Source organism: Grampus griseus (assembly GCF_964374135.1).
Source record: "Grampus griseus genome assembly, chromosome: 14".
Classification (NCBI taxonomy): Eukaryota; Metazoa; Chordata; class Mammalia; order Artiodactyla; family Delphinidae; genus Grampus; species Grampus griseus.
The window spans coordinates 48,210,886-48,229,892 of NC_139008.1; the positions used below are offsets into that span (position 1 = coordinate 48,210,886).

The 19,007-nt window shown below is 39.9% G+C and overlaps 1 protein-coding gene across 1 annotated transcript in view; it reads left to right on the forward strand.

Moving 5' to 3' along the window:
* Positions 1-19,007, forward strand: part of TASP1 (taspase 1) — a 242,379-nt gene that overhangs the window by 98,799 nt on the left and 124,573 nt on the right. Inside the window, exons 9-10 of the mRNA XM_082670290.1 lie at positions 5,091-5,210; positions 10,396-10,474. Coding sequence (XP_082526416.1) covers positions 5,091-5,210; positions 10,396-10,474 — 199 coding nt within the window. The remainder of the gene's footprint in view (positions 1-5,090; positions 5,211-10,395; positions 10,475-19,007) is intronic.

The following is a 19,007-nucleotide window of genomic DNA, read 5'->3' on the forward strand; positions in this document are numbered from 1 at the left end:
AAGCTTTATGCTGAAGTTACTGTGCTGTCACAGAGGGCGTTAAGTCAGCTGTGTTTCTCAAGTGGAAGCTCAGGCCAATCATAATGTTGCTTTCAGCCTAACAGAGGTGTACTGGGAAGGTTTGGTATCTTTAAAAAAACAACAACAACGTATTATTATTGCATTAGAATAATCCCACCATACATCAGTTTCAGGATGCGCTTTTACACTTGAGATATTATTCTTATATTTTAGCTATTTGATATTTGAGTAATTCTGTACAGAAGAAAGACCAAGTTAATGAGATAAGTAACTGATAGATGGTGTCTCTTGGCAGGTTTCAGAGTTCAGGTTAGAGGCTTAATTTTCATGTGGAAAGTACCTACATTTTGTTCTGATGGATTTATTAGTTTACATATGTTACTTAATTTAATTCTTACAATAACTGTGTAATAGCCATCTCCAACTTGGAGCAAGAAAAATGAAAACTTTTGACATTAAGCCCAACAGAGATTACTAGATCCTTGGTTACTTCAAGAAAGTTTTATTTCAGTCTTTTCCATAGCACATGCAATCTCTATGCCAACTTTATATACATGTGTTTATTCTGATGGGAACTATAGTTTATGCCACTGCTTTTTAGTCACAATTTTATCTAAAAAATTAATGCAACTAGCATGTTTCAGTCAGGGACAATAGGTCCATGTGTATCTATGTGGTGCATGTACTTCTAAGTATTTATGGAGTGTAAGAGTATAATAGCAGCTCTATATAATAACAGTCATTGTGTGTTTTTAGCCTTTCTTAGATTTCATTCTTGTACAAACGAGCTCTGTGAAATTATTATAGCCAAAATACCAGTGTTTTTCACTCAGTTTATCTGCACTTCATAAAAATGCTTAAATGTTATTTCATCATCCTTCAAGTTGCTTTTCAGTGTGTGAAATCTGTGAACTAATTCTTGAATATTTATGAAGTAATTCTGATTTTTGCAGGTGTTGCAAGCCATTAGGAATATTTAGCTTAATTTGGAACAGGATTCTCTATTTTTCGCTTGATTTTTCATTTTTGAAAAACAAGTTACAGTAAATCCATCTATGTATAATCCTTTTGTGGCTTTCTATAGTAGTTTGGTTAGGGATAAGAGTTATAGTTCACAATATCCTGATTGAAATGCTAAGAGAATTGTTTTACAGATAATGTATATCATTGTGTATCTGTGATGTGTCCCCTCAGTAAGATTCTACTTTATAGAATGTTTGAGTAGGATCAGCAGTCACAGTGAATAAAAAAAGAACTAATAAAGAATACCCTTTCCTGACTTTGTTGTTGCTGTTTTTGAGGGAAGTTATTTTATAGTGCCTCTTTATTTGCATGAGAGTTGTCTATTTCTAAAAGAACCAGTAAGATTAATAAGATCATACTTTAAAATACTTTGTAGTATGTCCATGGTGTTATGGTTGTGGTGATATGCTGCCAGTTGGTAGTTGAACAAGATAGAGCTTAAATCTTTTATACTGACATAATGTTGGTCTTAGGTGGTTTAAATTTCTCCTTCAGCAGATTTGTGCCTATAAAATTATTTGCCTTAGAATGAGTAGAGCAGACATCTGGCTGATAATGACCTTGTGGGATGTTATCAGACCTTGTTTCTCAAAGTAGGGTCCATGGAGCAGTAGCATCAGCATCACTCGGAGGTTTTTAGATGTACAGTCGTGACTGACTCTAGATTACTCCATCATAATCTGCATTTAAACAGATTCTCCAGTTGATTTGTATGCACATTAAAGTTTGAGAAGCCCTCCTGTAGATGACATAAGACTTGGCATCTGAACAAGAAACAATCTCTGTCTGAGGTTACAAGGATATAAAGATTTAGGAATTATTTCTTAGAAAAATGAAACAAATGTTCATCTTAAAAATACATTTGGCTTTAGGATTATCTCTCTTTTCTGGAATAAAGTGTGTCCAATGAATTTCTTTACTTTGATAATTCCATCTTATCTACCAAAGAAGACAGACTCCACTTAGTCTATACCAAATGAGTAAACCTGATTATTGTTAATCTTCCCTAAGATAGTGTCATTCTCTGGCCTTGTATGAAATTGAATCTTGAGAAAAGGAGATGGAAGACTGATGTTAGAATGGCAGGGCATATATCGTCACTTACTGGGCTTGCTTTTGTTACACCAGGGATACAGATGTGCTTTATTTACTCCAAATTTATTTATTTATTTATTTAATATTTTTTGCTGTACGCGGGCCTCTCACTGCTGTGGCCTCTCCCGCTGCGGAGCACAGGCTCCGGACGCGCAGGCTCAGCGGCCATGGCTCACGGGCCTAGCTGCTCCGTGGCATGTGGGATCTTCCCGGACCGGGACACGAACCCGTGTCCCCTGGCATCAGCAGGTGGAGTCTCAACCACTGCGCCACCAGGGAAGCCCACTCCAAATTTATTTTATTTTTATTTTTTAAATTTTTATTGGAGTATAGTTGCTTTACAATGCTGTGTTAGTTTCTGCTGTACAGTAAAGCGAATCAGTTATATGTATACATATATACACTCTTTCTTAGATTTCCTTCTCATTTAGGTCACCACAGATCACTGAGTAGAGTTCCCTATGCTAAACAGTAGGTTCCCATTAGTTATCTACTTTATGCATAGTGGTGTATACGTGTCAATTCCAATCTCCCAATTTGTCCCACCCCTTCTTCCCCCCTTGATAACCGTAAGTTTGTTGTCTACATCTGTGACTATTTCTGCTTTGCTGATAAGTTCATCTGTACCATTTTTTTAGATTCCACATATAAACGATAATATACGATATTTGTTTTACTCTTTCTGACTTACTTCACTCTGTATGACAGTCTCTAGGTCTCTCCATGTCTCTGCAAATGACACTATTTCGTTTCTTTTTATGGCTGAGTAATATTCTATTGTATATATGTACCACATCTTCTTTATCCATTTCTCTGTCGATGGACATTTAGAAGATGTACCACATCTTCTTTATCCATTCCTCTGTCGATGGACTGACTATCGTAAATAGTGCTGCAGTGAATATCGGGGTGCATGCATCCTTTCAAATTCTGGTTTTCTCCAGCTATATGCCTAGGAGTGGGATTGCTGGGTCATATGGTAGCTCTATTTTTAGGTTTATAAGGAACCTCCATACTGTTCTCCATAGTGACTGTACCAATTTACATTCCCACCAACAGTGTAGGAGGGTTCCCTTTTCTCCACACCCTCTCCAGCATATATTGTTTGAAGATTTTTTGATGATGGCCATTCTGACCGATGTGAGGTGATACCTCATTGTAGTTTTGATTCTCATTTCTCTAGTAATTAGTGATGTTGAGCATCTTCTCATGTGCTTTTTGGCCATCTGTATGTGTTCTTTGGAGAAATGCCTATTTAGATCTTTTGATTGGGTTATTTGTTTTTTTGATATTGAGCTGCATGAGCTGTTTGTATATTTTGGAGATTATCCCTTGTTGGTTGCTTTGTTTGCAAATATTTTCTCCCATTCTGAGGGTTGTCTTAAAGAATAAGGATGTCCTGAATGTCTGCTGTTTGCAGAATGAAACAGTGGATCAGACCTTTCCTCAGAGGTTTACAGTCAGGTTAGGAAATTATCCTTAAAAGTCAGACAACCTACCACCAAAGGAACTGTGATATTCTGGGATATGGCCATGTTGATCCACTGGCTGGTCTTCCCCAGCTGCTGTTAAAAGGGAGAGTAGGGACACAGCACTCATTTCAGTCAGTTACACCTGTTGTATCAAAGTAAGTACTGTCATAGTGGAACAGCATATTTAAGGGGAGTTAGAATTTAGAGAAATAACCAAAGAAATGCAAACATCTAGATATACCTTCTCCTAATAGACTTAATATAATATTCATTGTGGCATGCTCTGCCTCTTCTAGTTTCCTTTAAGGAAAAATCTTTTGTTTGCATTCTGCTTCCAATATTTCAAAACTCCCTTCAATGTTTTTCAGCTTCTGAGGCAGCCTTGGGATCCCATTGACTTTTCTGGGGCTAGCCTTAATGTGGTATTTCAAAAACCACTCCGGCAGGTACCTCCTCAGCACAAATGATGTCTTGCTCAGTAAGTAGTATGAGCATAAACCACACAGGAGGGAGAGCTGGTCTCATTGAACATGGGCTTCTGCCTGACTCTTTCATACAGACTTGAGTGCTAGGGTGAGGGTAGGGGTCTCAGGTTCTGGGGCACCAGTGCCCTAGTGTAAGAGTACCACCATGACCGCTATGAGCCTAAAGACCTGTAGTAGCCCTCCTTTTTAATACATAAAAAAGATAATTTTTCATGAAACTTTGTTCCCACTTCCTTTACTTTTGATTTTTATCCAGCAGTGTAAAGTTTGTCTGCCTTGCACAGGTGAACCAGAAATCTTTGAGGTAGGAGACAGCTGCTTGTGGTCACTACATGTGAAATGCCTTAATAAGCATGTGGCACCTGGAATACACAGAAACACAAAGATGCCTCCCAAGAATGTGCAGTTTTCTGCCATATGATTGGCAACCATGTTATTAATATAGCAGAGAAGGGAGCTTGCCATTTTCTTACAAGGAAGGAATTATAAAAGAAAATTGTAGCATGGTCTACACCAAGACTAGAAATGTCACTCTCTTCATTTATTGTGCTGAATATATTACTTTTAGAAATTTGTATATAATATTTAAAAAATACTAATAAGGACATTTATTAGTTCACTTACATCATAGATCTTTTCCTCTATAAATTCTCAATCGTGAACTTAATTCTTGAGATTAAGGAGACACGGTGATATACTGTAATTTATATTAAATTGTTTTTTTCTTCCTCCCTTAGAAAGGCACATTAGGCTTTTTATTAGAGAAAAGCAACCAGACACCCTTGGTTCAGGATCTTACAGTGGAAAATAAGTTTTGACTTGAACTGGATTAAGTGGCAACTTGATAATAAATAATTTCAGGAGATTGCTGAATGTTCCAGTTAAGGATTAGCTCAGATTTTGTTATGTCATGATTGTCCTGACAAGTGCTGTGTGGTCACATCATTGTCACACACTGTGCTTAGCGAACGCTCTGGCCACTTTTGCTCTGCAGGAGAATGACTCAGGCACTTTGGACACGGTGGGCGCTGTGGTCGTGGACCATGAAGGGAACGTGGCTGCCGCCGTCTCCAGTGGAGGCTTGGCCTTGAAACATCCAGGGAGAGTGGGGCAGGTAAGTGATTCTGGGGTTTTTAAACTAGTTTTGCAAGTCGAAACATGGAATTTTCTAGCCCACAAGTTTTTGAACCAGTAGAGATACTTTTTTTTTTCTTTAGAAAAAACAAATGATTATTGTTCTTAGCACTTATGTAGTATAAATCATCAAATACCTGTTCAGGATTCTTTCTAAAATTAAAACCTATCTCACAGTAATAGGGTTCTTCCTGATCTTTATAATTGGTAATCCTATGCTTGGCTACTTTCAGCAGGCTAGCTACTGGCCTGGGCATTTATCAGACATTTAATAAACATGCATCCATTTCCATTTTCTTTCTTTGTAAATGTCATTCTCTTTAGGATCCAGCACCTGACTATATGGCTGCTTGCTTTCCAGGTGGAAAAACAGTTTTAGAGTTACATTTTGTATTTCCTCCATTCAAGGAACAGTAACATTTTGACCCTCTAATCCCTCCTCTGATTAGGCATTTCAGCTATTTTATAGACTGACTAGTAGTCCAAGTCACCAACACATGATACCACTTGAGAAATCTAGATAGAAGGGTCTAATTTATGTGCAACTGGCTTATTCCCTGTTCACTTGTACATCTTCTTCACCCCTGACTCCCCATCTCCATCCAGCCTTTAGTACCCAACTGAGAATGAAACTTAACAATCCATTTGATCTAATAACCTTTCTGGGAATAAACCAATTTGGCACATTACTTACAGCCTTAATAAATATTTGTTGAGTGAACAAATGAATTGGACACCCTCACAGAATCTGTTAAAGTTGTTGCACAGGGTGTGCTTAAGCTCAGTGCTTGGATCTCGTGTTGCATCTGTAGCACCTCTTGGCATGCTCTGTGTGCTTTGTCTCCCATGTTTGAAGAAGAGTCAGTGCCACAGTTGCTTTGGACACGGTGGTTAGCTAGCGCTTGGAGCAGAGTGATCTGCTTCGTGGAGGACGTCTTTGCAAAGCCCCAAGTGATGTTCCCTGATCTGCCCTTTATTGTGGACAAGCCACTCACAGTCCTATGGTGGGAAGGGGAAGGGAAGAATAATTAATTTTGTGCTACTCTTTGCCTACCATACAAGGGGATTTATAAGGAATGATTACTCAACATGTGGAAATGCTTTGAACTCAATATAAAAAGCCTTTGTCTGGTCATGGTATTTTTCCACATTATAAAGCCCTGTGTATTTATCAAGTTTGGAATAAGAAAACCAAGCTCGGCATATCAGATCTGGATGCCTCGGTGGAGAAAGAGAGAAAAGCCAGCAGAGGCGCCTTCATTGCATTGCAATTCCCATGACTTTCTTACTGGTTTTTGTTTGTTTTCGCTAGCAAAATAGCAACAACAGAACCAAGGATAGTGCTGGACTACGTTAGCAGGATATTACACCGAACCCTGCACGTGGGGTTGCCCTGGAAAAAGAAATACTGTAAAACTTAACACGTACACATTTGAAAGTTGCTAAGAGAGTAGGTCTTAAAAGTTCTCACTACAAGAAAAACAATTCTGTAACTGTGTATGATGACGGATGTTAATTAGACTAATTGTGGTGATCATTTTGCAATATATACAAATATTTAATGATGATGATGATTATTATTTTTTTTTGCGGTCCGCGGGCCTCTCACTGTTGTGCCCTCTCCCGTTGCGGAGCACAGGCTCCGGACGTGCAGGCTCAGCGGCCATGGCTTACGGGCCCAGCCGCTCCACGGCATGTGGGATCTTCCCGGACCGGGCCACGAACCCGTGTCCCCTGCATTGGCAGGCAGACTCTCAACCACTGCGCCACCAGGGAAGCCTTGAATGATTATTTTGTACACCTGAAGCTAATATAATGCGTGTCAGTTGTACCTCAATTAAAAAAAAAACCTTGCATATTGATTTGCCCCACTTGTCTAGTTTATGAATGCATAGTTTGTGAGAGCTGGTAAATCAGGAAAGGGTGTGGAGGAGTAAAGAAAGGTGCTTACAGGAAAACACAGTTGCTTAATCGTGTTATATTGCTCAGATAGAGGAGAAGCAATAAGCCTAGAAATATGCACGCATCAGATGGGAGGTAAAGAGCCGTTCTTCTTGAGGATCAGGACAGAATGAAACAAAATACTCAAGCAAACTATTTAAAGAAGGAAAGATTAATTATTTTTTTAAAATGTGCTGAAACTAGCTATTCTTATATACATTTAAATGCACAAGTAACTCTTTAAAAATTTTAGCATATTACCCCTATTACCCAGCTGCTGAAGTGGCAATTTGAATTAGAACTTGTTTGCTTCCTCAGCTTATCGTAATGGTTAGAACTTACAAACGGGACACGAGAGAGAAATTATTGTCATTATGTTCTACTCTCCCCTAACCCTCACCCTACCCACACACAAACAGGCAGTTGAGTTAAGGGGCTAAGAGTGTGGATTTGGGATTTAGGTAAAACTTTATTCTAACCACCCCCCCCCTTACCAGTCCCCTCCCCATGGACAAGTTACTCAATGCCGTTAAGTTCTACTTTCCACAGCTATAAAATGGGGATAAATAGCTACCATACAAAGTTCTAGAAGGTTAAATGACATAATTCATTTCAGTTGCTTATCATAGTGCCTCCTAATAACAGCTGCAGCCTGCTGTTTATTAATCACTGGCTCTGTGCAGCAAGTGTGCCTACAAGACTGTGAGGTGGGTGTTTTTATTACCGTCATTTTATAAAAGAGGAAACGAAGACCCAGAGAAGATTAAATTATAATAATATCATCATTTGTATGACCTACTTTTACTGCATGATAATAGCTTTGATAAAATTTTACTACTAAAAAGAAGGAAGCCTTTTGCTGTTGCCCTTGTTTTTAAAGATCTGCTTAAGGTTGTTATGTTTTATCCAAAGGAGTGGATAAGAGACGGACAGTCTCTGATTCTTTCTTTTATCTTAGCCAACACTGTCTCAGCCCAACCAATTTCAGAAGGTTAAGAAGGAAGACAACTTTAGGTCATGAAATATAGGAGAGATAGCATAGAGAGGAGAAACAAGAGTAAAACAAACTTCTTTTCATGGCCTCCACTGGGCTTCTCAAGGGTGTTCTCTTGGCCATATTTACTATTTTTTAGGTGCAGACTCCTGGTCAAGATAATTGTGGGAAATGGAAAGGGCAATGGGCTAAGATCCAGGGTTTCCAGTGAAGGAAGAATGGGCCCTTCCACCGAGGTCACATGCTCTCTGAGGCTTCGGCTGACCCAAAACCCAGCCTAGGTACTACCAGTGGAATGGCTTATCCCACAAGTCTGCCATTTTATTCTGAAATCCATATGTTGAATTAATTCCGTAGAGCTTTTAGTTGCCACTCTCACCCAGCTCTCTTGTGTGTTTTAGAAGCATGGTGTTTTCAATGTGTCTGCCATATCAGGGGTGTTGTGTTCAGTTCTTGGTTCTACTTTTAAGAGAGGTATTGTCATTGACAGTGGGGGATGGCAACTGTGGATCACATGAACATGGTCAGACTTCACCTCCAATTATCCTGGACTCTGGATCATTTCTCAAGGAGGGTCATTAGGGAAGTGGGGTGGGTGTGTGCATCTCAATGTCTTGCGGAGCAGTTCACAAATTCTTTGAGAGAGAAAAGAGAATCAGGGCATTAGAATAGAGTTTTCAAAAGTTTGGAGAACTTTAGGGGAGGGTTAAAGTATTTCCAGAGAGTAGACCTAGGATTGGTGGGTGGAAGTTAAGGAAGAACTTTCCACCAGTGGAAAGTGTCCAGAAGGGGTATATGTTCCCACATGAGGTGGTGAGGTTCTCAGTATCAGAAGTGCCTGGGATATTTCACGAAAATCCTTGTTCTGGGTAGAATATTAGAGCAAATTAGTTCTGAAGTCCTTGTAAAAAAGAATAAAATATCATAGAAAGCTGAAGTCTGTCTGGTCACCATTCTCAGTCTAAGCTTCTTCTTCCAGTCCTCACAAGTGAGTTTCTAGAATATAACAGTACTATTTTATGGGAGTATCTTTTGCCTTTATCAATCACAGAGAATACTGAATGTCTTGTAGTTTGCTGTTTGTTTTTTTTTTAACTCAATAGGTTTCAGAGTTTCTTCTGTAATAGTTCTTAAAAATCTTTTTAAAGAAACTTAATCCTTTTTTCTAATGTTTGAAACAAATTCCGCATATTGCTATGCCAATGTTTATTTAGCCATTTCTGTACTGATTGAATGTGTGTTGTTTTCTGTATTTCATTCTTACCAAACAGGTGATAATGAATATTCTTGACCATGCCTCCTTGTATTTCTCTGTAATAGCTATCTAAGGGTTTTTCTAATTCTGCTTCTAAGGAATGGAACAGTTATCAATTGTGATTCCCCTTCCAAAGGCAGAGAAAATCATTGTGAATATTGAAGAGGTGAATCCAGACCTTCTGGGTGGCACTGTTGGAAACAAAATAGGAATGATTGTCACACACTTTTATAAAACCACAGCAGCTTATTGTGTTCCTGGTGGTTTCAGACATATAAATTTATTCCACCACCTCACAAAGCAATTAGCTTGAACAGGCTTTTTTGTCTCCTTTCTTTCTATCTGGCAGAATCTAGCACAGTGGTGAGCAGATACTGGGCCCTTCGGTGTATACCTGTTTGCAGTTCCTGTTGTGCCATCCCGAAGGAGGCCGGGAAAAGGCAATAAAACCTAAAGCAGCGTTTGCTAGAGCGTGGCAGGAGGACCACCCGCGTTCTGGGCTCCTAGGCCTGGGTTAATGATGCTGATCCCTGGGCCAACCTCCAGACCATCAGGATATCTGGGAACCAAGGTTCCTATCATCATGCTCCCCAAGAAATCTGACTCACACCTAGTTTGACAAGTGTTATTTTAAGGCAACCGCAGTGATTTCAAGGAGCCAGAGCAACACCTGGCAAACTACAATAGAGGGAAGATTTTTCAGGGAAGGAAAAAATTGCTGTTGATGAGACTAAGAAACTTTGTTTTGCTATTTTCTGAAAAATTTTAGATTAGTACATAGCTGAAAATATAGTTTTGTTAATGTTAGAACCATTGTTTGGGTAGGTCTTATACAGCCTCTGGTTATCGCTCATTTGCTATACATCATTATTAGATGAGGCTTTATTAGATGGGTATGATTTCTGTCTTCTGGTGAAAGCTAGTAATTACATATAATAATCTTAAAATATTGTATTTATCTATTTTTCCTCCCAGGCTGCTCTTTATGGATGTGGCTGCTGGGCTGAAAATACTGGAGCTCATAATCCCTACTCCACAGCTGTGAGTACCTCAGGTATTTGCTGCTTTCATGACCATTTTTCATAACTTCAACCTTGTAGGTCATTTAATGATTGAAAACCATATTTTTATGTAAACACAAAGCATGTGCTAAGACGTCACATGGATAAGAACATTGATGCCTGAAAAATGTTTGATATTTGGGAGCTTTTGAGAATTGTTTCATAACGTAAGTATCACAGTATAGAGTATAAAGGCTTTGCTAACGTTTTCAATACAACTTTGGAGTTAACTAAAATTTAGTTGTATTTTTAATGGATTTTTTTTCTCTAATGACTCATGATAGTACCAAATTCAGGTCAAAATGATATAAAAGTAGCAAGGCATTTCAGAAGCTAAGAGGTCATTTCTTGAGTAAAATGTTGACAAAACTTACAAGGTGTATTTCAAACTGTGTAGTTTATGGCATCTACACTTTTGATAAAATGTAGGTCCTTTTTTTGTATTAGAAGAGTCGTTTTCATTTAGAAGTGTGTGTGTGTGTGTGTGTGCGTGAGAGAGAAAGTGAGTGTATGTTTGGGGGGAGTGGATTTTTTAAAAAATTTTTATTGGAGTATAGTTGATTTATAATGTTGTGTTCGTTTCAGGTATACAGCAAAGTGAATCAGTTATATGTATACATATACCCACTCTTTTTTAGATCCTTTTCCCATATAGGCCATTACAGAGTAGTGAGTGGAGTTCCCTGTGCTATACAGTAGGTCCTCATTAGTTATCTATTTAATATATATTAGTGGGGAGTAGATTTTAATGGGCAGAATGGTTGTTGTCTAGACCCAGGTTTTCATATGCTTTTGCCAGACGTACTTGAAGCTCTTCATGTAGTTGATATGCATGGTTGACATAATAATATTGGTTCATCCCCTTTGCTGTGCTGTCTCTCAAGTTACAGTCCTAGGCCTTTCTCCCCGACGTCCTCAGGCCTTATCAGGAGGCTGGTAGACATGGCTGCCTTTCCTTCCTTTCTCTCTTCAGTTTCTTGCCACGTTGTTTTCTGTCCCACCACGCTGACCACCCACCCAGTCCAAGAGCCCTCCTCTCCCGCTCACTCTTGCCTCTCTGTGGTCTCTGGCACAAGTCGCTCTTTTCTTTCCATCTCCAGAATATATCCTGAACCTCTCTTGGTTTTTTTCTACTTCCCTGACCTGCTCCATTTTGTCCTTCGTCACACGGACTCTTCCCATTGCTAATGACCCCAGTGTGGGCCTCTGCCGGCTTTTCTTCATCTCACTGTGTGCTTCCTCTCGGTGATCTGGTATTATTGCTGTTGTTCTCATGATTTCAGCGGTTATCTTTTAACATATTGGCTTCCACGTCTATCTCTACTCTGGACTTTTCACTTGAAGTCCACCTGAGTTCTTTCTGCCTTCCTGTTGGATACATCCCTGTGGGTGTCATGTGTGCACATGAGATTCAGCAGCCCAACTGAACACCTCGTTCCTTATTCCCACGCCTTGGCCATCTTTCTCCTGTATTCTTTTTCTCTTTTACTGCCATCACTATTCTATTTGGTCAGATTTGAAATCTTGGTACCATTCTCATATTTGTAGCTTCTTTCCATTTCTACTGACCTGACCCTGTTACTTCAGACACCCAAGCTCCTGCCCGCCTGTTGTAGCAGCCTCCTGACTCAGATCCATTATTTGCATTGGTGGAAAAATTTGATTTTGAGCCACTCAGGTGAAGTCCAAACACAAATTAATGTTGAATCTAAACCATACTAATATAATAGACAAAAAATTGTTTTTCAGTCTCTCCATTTTGAAGAAATGAGCATAATGTAGTAATATGAGTTAATTTTTAATTTAATATTGCTGGCACATGAAAAGTTTTACACATAATACTTAGGAATTAGCTTGTGCATAATGAAGTATGGCCCATGTCTATGGAAAATTGTGGTATTTGAACAAACCAAAGTCTAAAATAGGTAATTCATTGTTCCATTTTTATTTTCCTAAAGAAATATCAGTTGGTATCATGTGTTGTGTTGACTTTAATTTTGGTCAGTATGTAGTTCATGAGTTGGTTTGTTGCTATTTAAATGTTAGGAGACCTGAATTCTACTTGAAGCTGGAATCATGAGTGTCTGTCTCACTGTGTCACTTTGGAAAAGAAATTCAATCTCCTTGGGATTGTCCACCTCCCTTTTTGAAATTTGGTGATGTGGAATAAGAGCACATAAATCTCTATAGATTTGATTCTGTGAAGTAGATGGCAGTGGGTGGGTAAAGTTAAAATTGTAAAATTAAGGTCTTTCTCCCTTCCCCTTGAATATTTCCTTCTTTGCCCATCTTGTATCCACTGAAGATAGTTTTTTATATGACTAAAGATAACTTTAGGTTTCCAGTTTATGATATCTAGTGTAGCTTTTTAACTTGGATGCCCAGCTCATCATGTTATATCCTTCTTAAGTTTAAGAACTAACCATCATCAGCCTACAGAACCTGAGGATAATAGAGCAAGTCTCCATTTGCTTCCATCTGTGGGACTTTGTGTGATTGCTTCACCCTTGTTTCTCCTGGGGCTGTTGCTATGAGGTTGATGATGGAAACACATGGCGGAGTTGGGTGACCACGTCAGAAGAAAGGTGGAGCACAGAATTTTGCAACTGTTTGGTCAAAATAAAAAAGACATGTGCCTTAGGCTGCTGCAGAAAATCCAGAGACCTGGCCTACATTTTAGGTTTATAGTTCTTGGAAGGTGATAATTGAAAGACAGAGGGAAGATAGTTATGGTCAGGGTAGGGCTCTGCTAAGGCCAGACAGGCGATGTGGTCATTAGCCTGTGGGATAAACTCCAGCATGTTGTTCTAATCACGGCGGGGAGGAATGAGTGGAGAGTGGGGAAGAGCGTAGTGGGGCAGGAGCTGACCTTGCAAACTCTGACTAATATTCCGGCATCTTGGAAATTTGCCGAGCTAGGGAGGTTCTTGTTCTGATTCTTCCACTCACTGGCTGAGACATCCTGGCAAGGAGTTATTTGTACCACAGGAATAGCATCTATCTTAATATTTATGAGGATTTAATGAGCTGATGTATGGATCTCTAGATATTACTCATCTTACACAACTGAAACCTTATGAATTTTGAATAGCACCTCCCCATTTCTCCCTTTGCTAACTCCTGGCAGTCACCGTTACCCTCTGCTTCTACAAGTCTGACTGTTTTAGGTGCCTCATATAAGTGCAGTTGTGCAGTGTCTGTCCTTCTGTGACTGGCCTGTTTCACTGAGCATAATGTCTTCTGGGTTCATCCATGTTGTCATATACGGTAGGATTTCCTTCCTTTTAAAGGCCGAATAATATTCCGTTATATGGATATACCACATTTTCTTTTCTTGCTCATCTGTCAAGGACATTTAGGTTGTTTTCATATCTTGGCTATTGTAAATAATGATGCAATGAACATGGGAGTGCAGGTACCTCTTTGAGATCCTGATTTCAATTCTTTTTGATAAATACACAGAAGTGGAATTGCTGGATCATATGGTAGTTCCATTTTTGTTTTTTGAGGAACCTTCATACTGTTTTCCATAGTAACTGAACCATTTTACATTCCTACCACCTGTGTATGCAGGTTCAGATATCTCCATATCCTCACCAACATTTATCCCTTGTCTTTTTTTTTTTTAAACATCTTTGTTGGAGTATAATTGCTTTACAATGGTGTGTTAGTTTCTGCTTTATAACACAGTGAATCAGCTATACATATACATATATCCCCATATCTCCTCCCTCCTCCATCTCCCTCCCACCCTCCCTATCCCACCCCTCTAGGTGGTCACAGAGCACAAAGTTGATCTCCCTGTGCCATGTGTCTGCTTCCCACTAGTTATCTATTTTACATTTGGTAGTATATATTAGTCCATGCCACTCTCTCACTTTGTCCCAGCTTACCCTTCCCCCTCCCCGTGTCCTCAAGTCCATTCTCTATGTCTGCGTCTTTATTCCTGTCCTGCCCCTAGGTTTTTCATAACCATTTTTTTTTTTGGATTCCATATATATGTGTTAGCATACGGTATTTGTTTTTCTCTTTCTGACTTACTTCACTCTGTGTGACAGACTCTAGGTCCATCCACCTCACTACAAGTAACTCAACTTCATTTCTTTTTATGGCTGAGTAATATTCCATTGTATATTTGTGCCACATCGTCTTTATCCATTCATCTGTCGATGGACACTTAGGTTGCTTCCATGTCCTGGCTATTGTAAATAGAGCTGCAGTGAACATTGTGGTACATGACTCTTTTTGAATTATGGTTTTCACAGGGTATATGCCCAGTAGTGGGATTGCTGGGTTGTATGGTAGTTCTAGTTTTAGTTTGTTAAGGAACCTCCATATTGTTCTCCATAGTGACTATCTCTTGTCTTTTTGATAATAGCCATTTTGACAGATGTGTGGTGATAACTTGTGGTTTTAAGTTGCACTTCCCTAATGACTAATGATGTTGAACACCTTTTTCATACACCTGTTGGCCGTTTGTATGTCTTCTTTGGAGAAATGTCTATTCAAGTCCTTTACCCATGTTCTAATATTGTTTTTTTTTCTATTGAGTTGTAGGAGTTCCTTATCTATTTTAGATATTAACCCCTTTTCAGAAGTATGGTTTATAAATATTTTCTCCCATTCCATAAGTGTCCTTTTAATTTTATTGCTTATTTCCTTTGCTATGTTGAAGCTCTTTAGTTTGATGTAGTCCCACTTGTCTATTTTTGCTTTTGTTGCCTGTACATTTACTGTAATATCCAAGAATAAAATATACCAATGTAAGACACATACACTAGAGGGAAAAAGAGACTGCCAGTTATATTATGACACACGGCTTTCTCATCACTTAACACATGGCTGTTGCTTTACAAGAAACTATAGAATTGGGGGTATTCTTCCAACGAGAAATATTTGCTTCCCTGGTAACAATGTCATGCCCTTTTGCTATTTCCATGCCTTCCTATGTATACAATCACTTTTGGTTTGAATCGTGTATCATACCGTAATCCTTTTGAAGACATTATAAATGGCAGTTACACTCAAAACATGTAGTCCAACATGGCACACAACTCAACCGAAGGGTCAAGAAATGGGAACAGCTGACCTCTAGAGGCAGCGGTGGCTGTGTCACAGCTGCAAGCTAGAGGACAGCCATGGGAGGATGCCATCAATTACAGTGCACCTCCCAATTTCCAAAAATTTAAAATGTGAAAAAAAGTGTGCTTTTCTTATTCTCAGCTTTTTTGTGAAAACAAATAATTAGTTTCAAGCTTTCTTTAAGTGGTGACATAAGCTCTTGAGAAAAGGGGGCTTGTAGGACTTCCCTGGTGGTGCAGTGGTTAAGAATCCGCCTGCCAATGCAGGGGATACGGGTTCGAGCTCTGGTCCGGGAAGATCCCACATGCTGTGGAGCAACTAAGCCTGTGCACCACAACTACTGAGCCTGCACTCTAGAGCCCGAGAGCCACAACTGTTGAGCGCGTGTGCCACAAATTCTGAAGCCCAAGCACTTAGAGCCCGTGCTCCACAACAAGAGAAACCACCGCAATGAGAAGCCCGCGCACCGCAACGAAGACCCAATGCAGCCAAAAATAAATAAATAAATAAATTAAAAAAAAAAAAGAAAAGGGGGCTTGTGGGTATATTTGTGTTTCCTGAGTGCCTGGCACAGGGCTTTGCACTTAGAAAATGCTTAATAGACAAATTAAAATTTAAAAATGTATATGCATGGACAATATTTTATTATAACCATCAAACTTGCTAAGAGACTGGAACATAGTTATTCCAACCATTAAAAAGAAAGAATAGTTATATAACGTGGTGGAAGTGCTAATTACCACACAATGGCAATCATATTACAGTAAATAAATGTATCAAGTTAACATGTTGTACACCTTAGATTTACACAATGTTATATGTCAAATATATTTCAATGAAAGAAAAAGAAATGTGTATGTGATTCTTCTCTCTTCTAGAGAGATTCTTGTCTTTTCAAAAAGATTATTCATCATGGAATATCTTTAAATAGCATTTTAAAATTTGATTTAGTTTGACAAAACCAGATTCACACATGATTTTTCAGTAACACATCAGATGTGTAATGTAAGATCCATCTGTGGTCTTTTTCTGGCTATGGAAAGGAAGAGCGGATTGAGGATCAGAAGATCAGAAGGAGGAACAAGCAAGAGATTAAGTTTATGCTCTGGCTGCCCTTAGCATTGGTCTTCTGTTACTTGTCTGTGCAGTCTGGTTTTTTTCTTAAAGAGAAACAGTTAAGCCCAGGGGTTTTATGGCAGCTGACTAGAGATCAGAAGACATAGGCTTCTGCATGGAGAAAGGTCTGCTACTCAATAGGAGACCCAGTGATTTCTGATTTTCTAGGTTCTTTGATTTTCCAGGTCTTGGCTGATCCAGAAATCAGAGAGTACTGAGGGTGTGGCCACGGCTTGCTAAGAGTAGCTTCAAAGGTGGATGGGATAAAAAATGCAAAGAATGAGGCCAGGCTCTTGCTTTGATATTTCTGAGCCAGTGATTGGAGTCTCCTCCTCAGGGGCTGGGAGGTATGTCACCCCTTCTTGATTCTTCCACCTAACAGGCAGCCACAGGTCTTCCTCTGCCCCTCTGTGGGAGATTGTCTAACGAGTCTGTGCTGCAAAGCTCCTGCCCAGGTTCCTTTGTCAGGATGGCACAATGCAGCCTTCCTTGCGAGTCACATGACACAAGAGCCAGTGGGACACCACTGCTGGGCCATTGACATGTGCCCTGTGGTCACTGCTGTCTGGGGGCCCGGATGGGATGGGGAGGCAGGCAGAATCTGTGCTTCTGCTTCCTTTGTAAGAGTATCCATTATTTCTCCTTAGTACTCTCTGTATGTCACAAGCGCTCTTGGTGGCGTAGTCTCTTGATTATCATGAATTAGAGCCCTGTTCTACTCTGGACCCTGGGTGCAGGTCACCTAGGGGTTTGGCTTCCCTTCCAACACTCTCTTCCCTGTTTTTTTAGCAGCTTTCAAGGTGACTCTTCAAGGAACCGTCTGTACTCGAGGTCTATTATTTTTCTTAGTTATTTCCACTCATTGACTCTTAAATATACTTTAGTCAGGCGTCCTCCTCCACCACACTACTGACGTGCTCTTGTCAAGATTAACAATCACCTCCAAAAGCCAGTGTCATCCCTTAGTCCTGTAAGCAGCATTTGACACAGTTGCTTGAATGACTTGCTTCCCCGGAAATACTATTTTTGATCAAACTCAAACTGGTCGTCTTCCTGCTTCACTGGCTGCTGCTTCTCAGTCTCCTTTGTTAATTTTCTCATCTTCTTGACCTCTCAGTGTTGGAGTGCCCTGAGGCCTAGTCCTTGACCTTTTCTTTGTCTTTGAATACCCACTGCCTTGGTGTTCTCATCCAGTCGAGTGGCTAAGTACCATATATATGCTGACACCCACATTTTTATCTCCACCCTGAGCCTCTCCCCCGGAACTCAGTTTTTTAACTGCTTGTTCAAAGCCCCCACCTGTGTATGTAATAGGCAAGATATTGCCCTCTCTGTCCCCACCTGATTCTTCACACAGCAAATGGCACCTCTAGCCTCCCATTGGTTCAGGCCAAAATCTTAGAGTCATGCTTGACCCTCTTTTCTTTTATATCTCACCCAATCCACTCCAGCAACAAACCCTGTCTACTCTCCTCTCTAAATATATTTAAAATCCAATGACTTCTTAGCACATTCACTGCTATCGGCACATTCAATGTGCTGCATCTCTAATCTGGGTTATTGCAGGAGCCCCATAGCTAGTCCCTTGTTTTCTGCTCCCTTTCCCTTTTATTCAGTTCTCAACAACTCTTAAAGGAATATGTTCAAACCTAACTCAAATCACGTGTCATACCTCCTCTTTGAACTGTCCAGCGTGTCCCAATTTACTCAGAAAAGCCGAAGCCCTTACTCAGGGCCCGCAAGGCCTTATACAGGGTGCTGCCCACCTTCCCCTCAGGCTGCAGCTCTTGCTTTTCTTCCCCTGCTCATTCACCTGCTTTGCTATGCTTCAGACATGCCAGGCACACTCCCACCTTAGGGCCTTTGCCTGAGTCCTTCCTTTCCCTTTAACTCTCTACCCTTCATATCTTATGCCCCTGCCCCCACCTCATCAGCTCTTGATTCAGATAATTCACCTTCTCACTGAGATCTTCCTTGACCACCCCATCTTAAACATGTAACTCTTCCCTCAGCCAACATTCCCTATCCCCCTCCCATGTTTTATTTTTTCCCACAGAATGTATCATGTCTAACAATTAATATCTTTTATCTGTTTATTTTATCTTTGTTTTCTACCCCACTCTACTATGAAATTGCTTGAGGATTGGGATTTTCCTCAGCTTTCCTCACTGATGTGTGAATGGTGCTCATCAGATAGAGCCTCTGATGTTTGTTGAATGAATTGATGTGAATGAATATGAACAAATAAATACATTGGGCTGGTGTCTTAGTCAGCTCAGGCAGCTATAACAAAATACCATAGACTGTGTGGCTTAAACAACAGACATT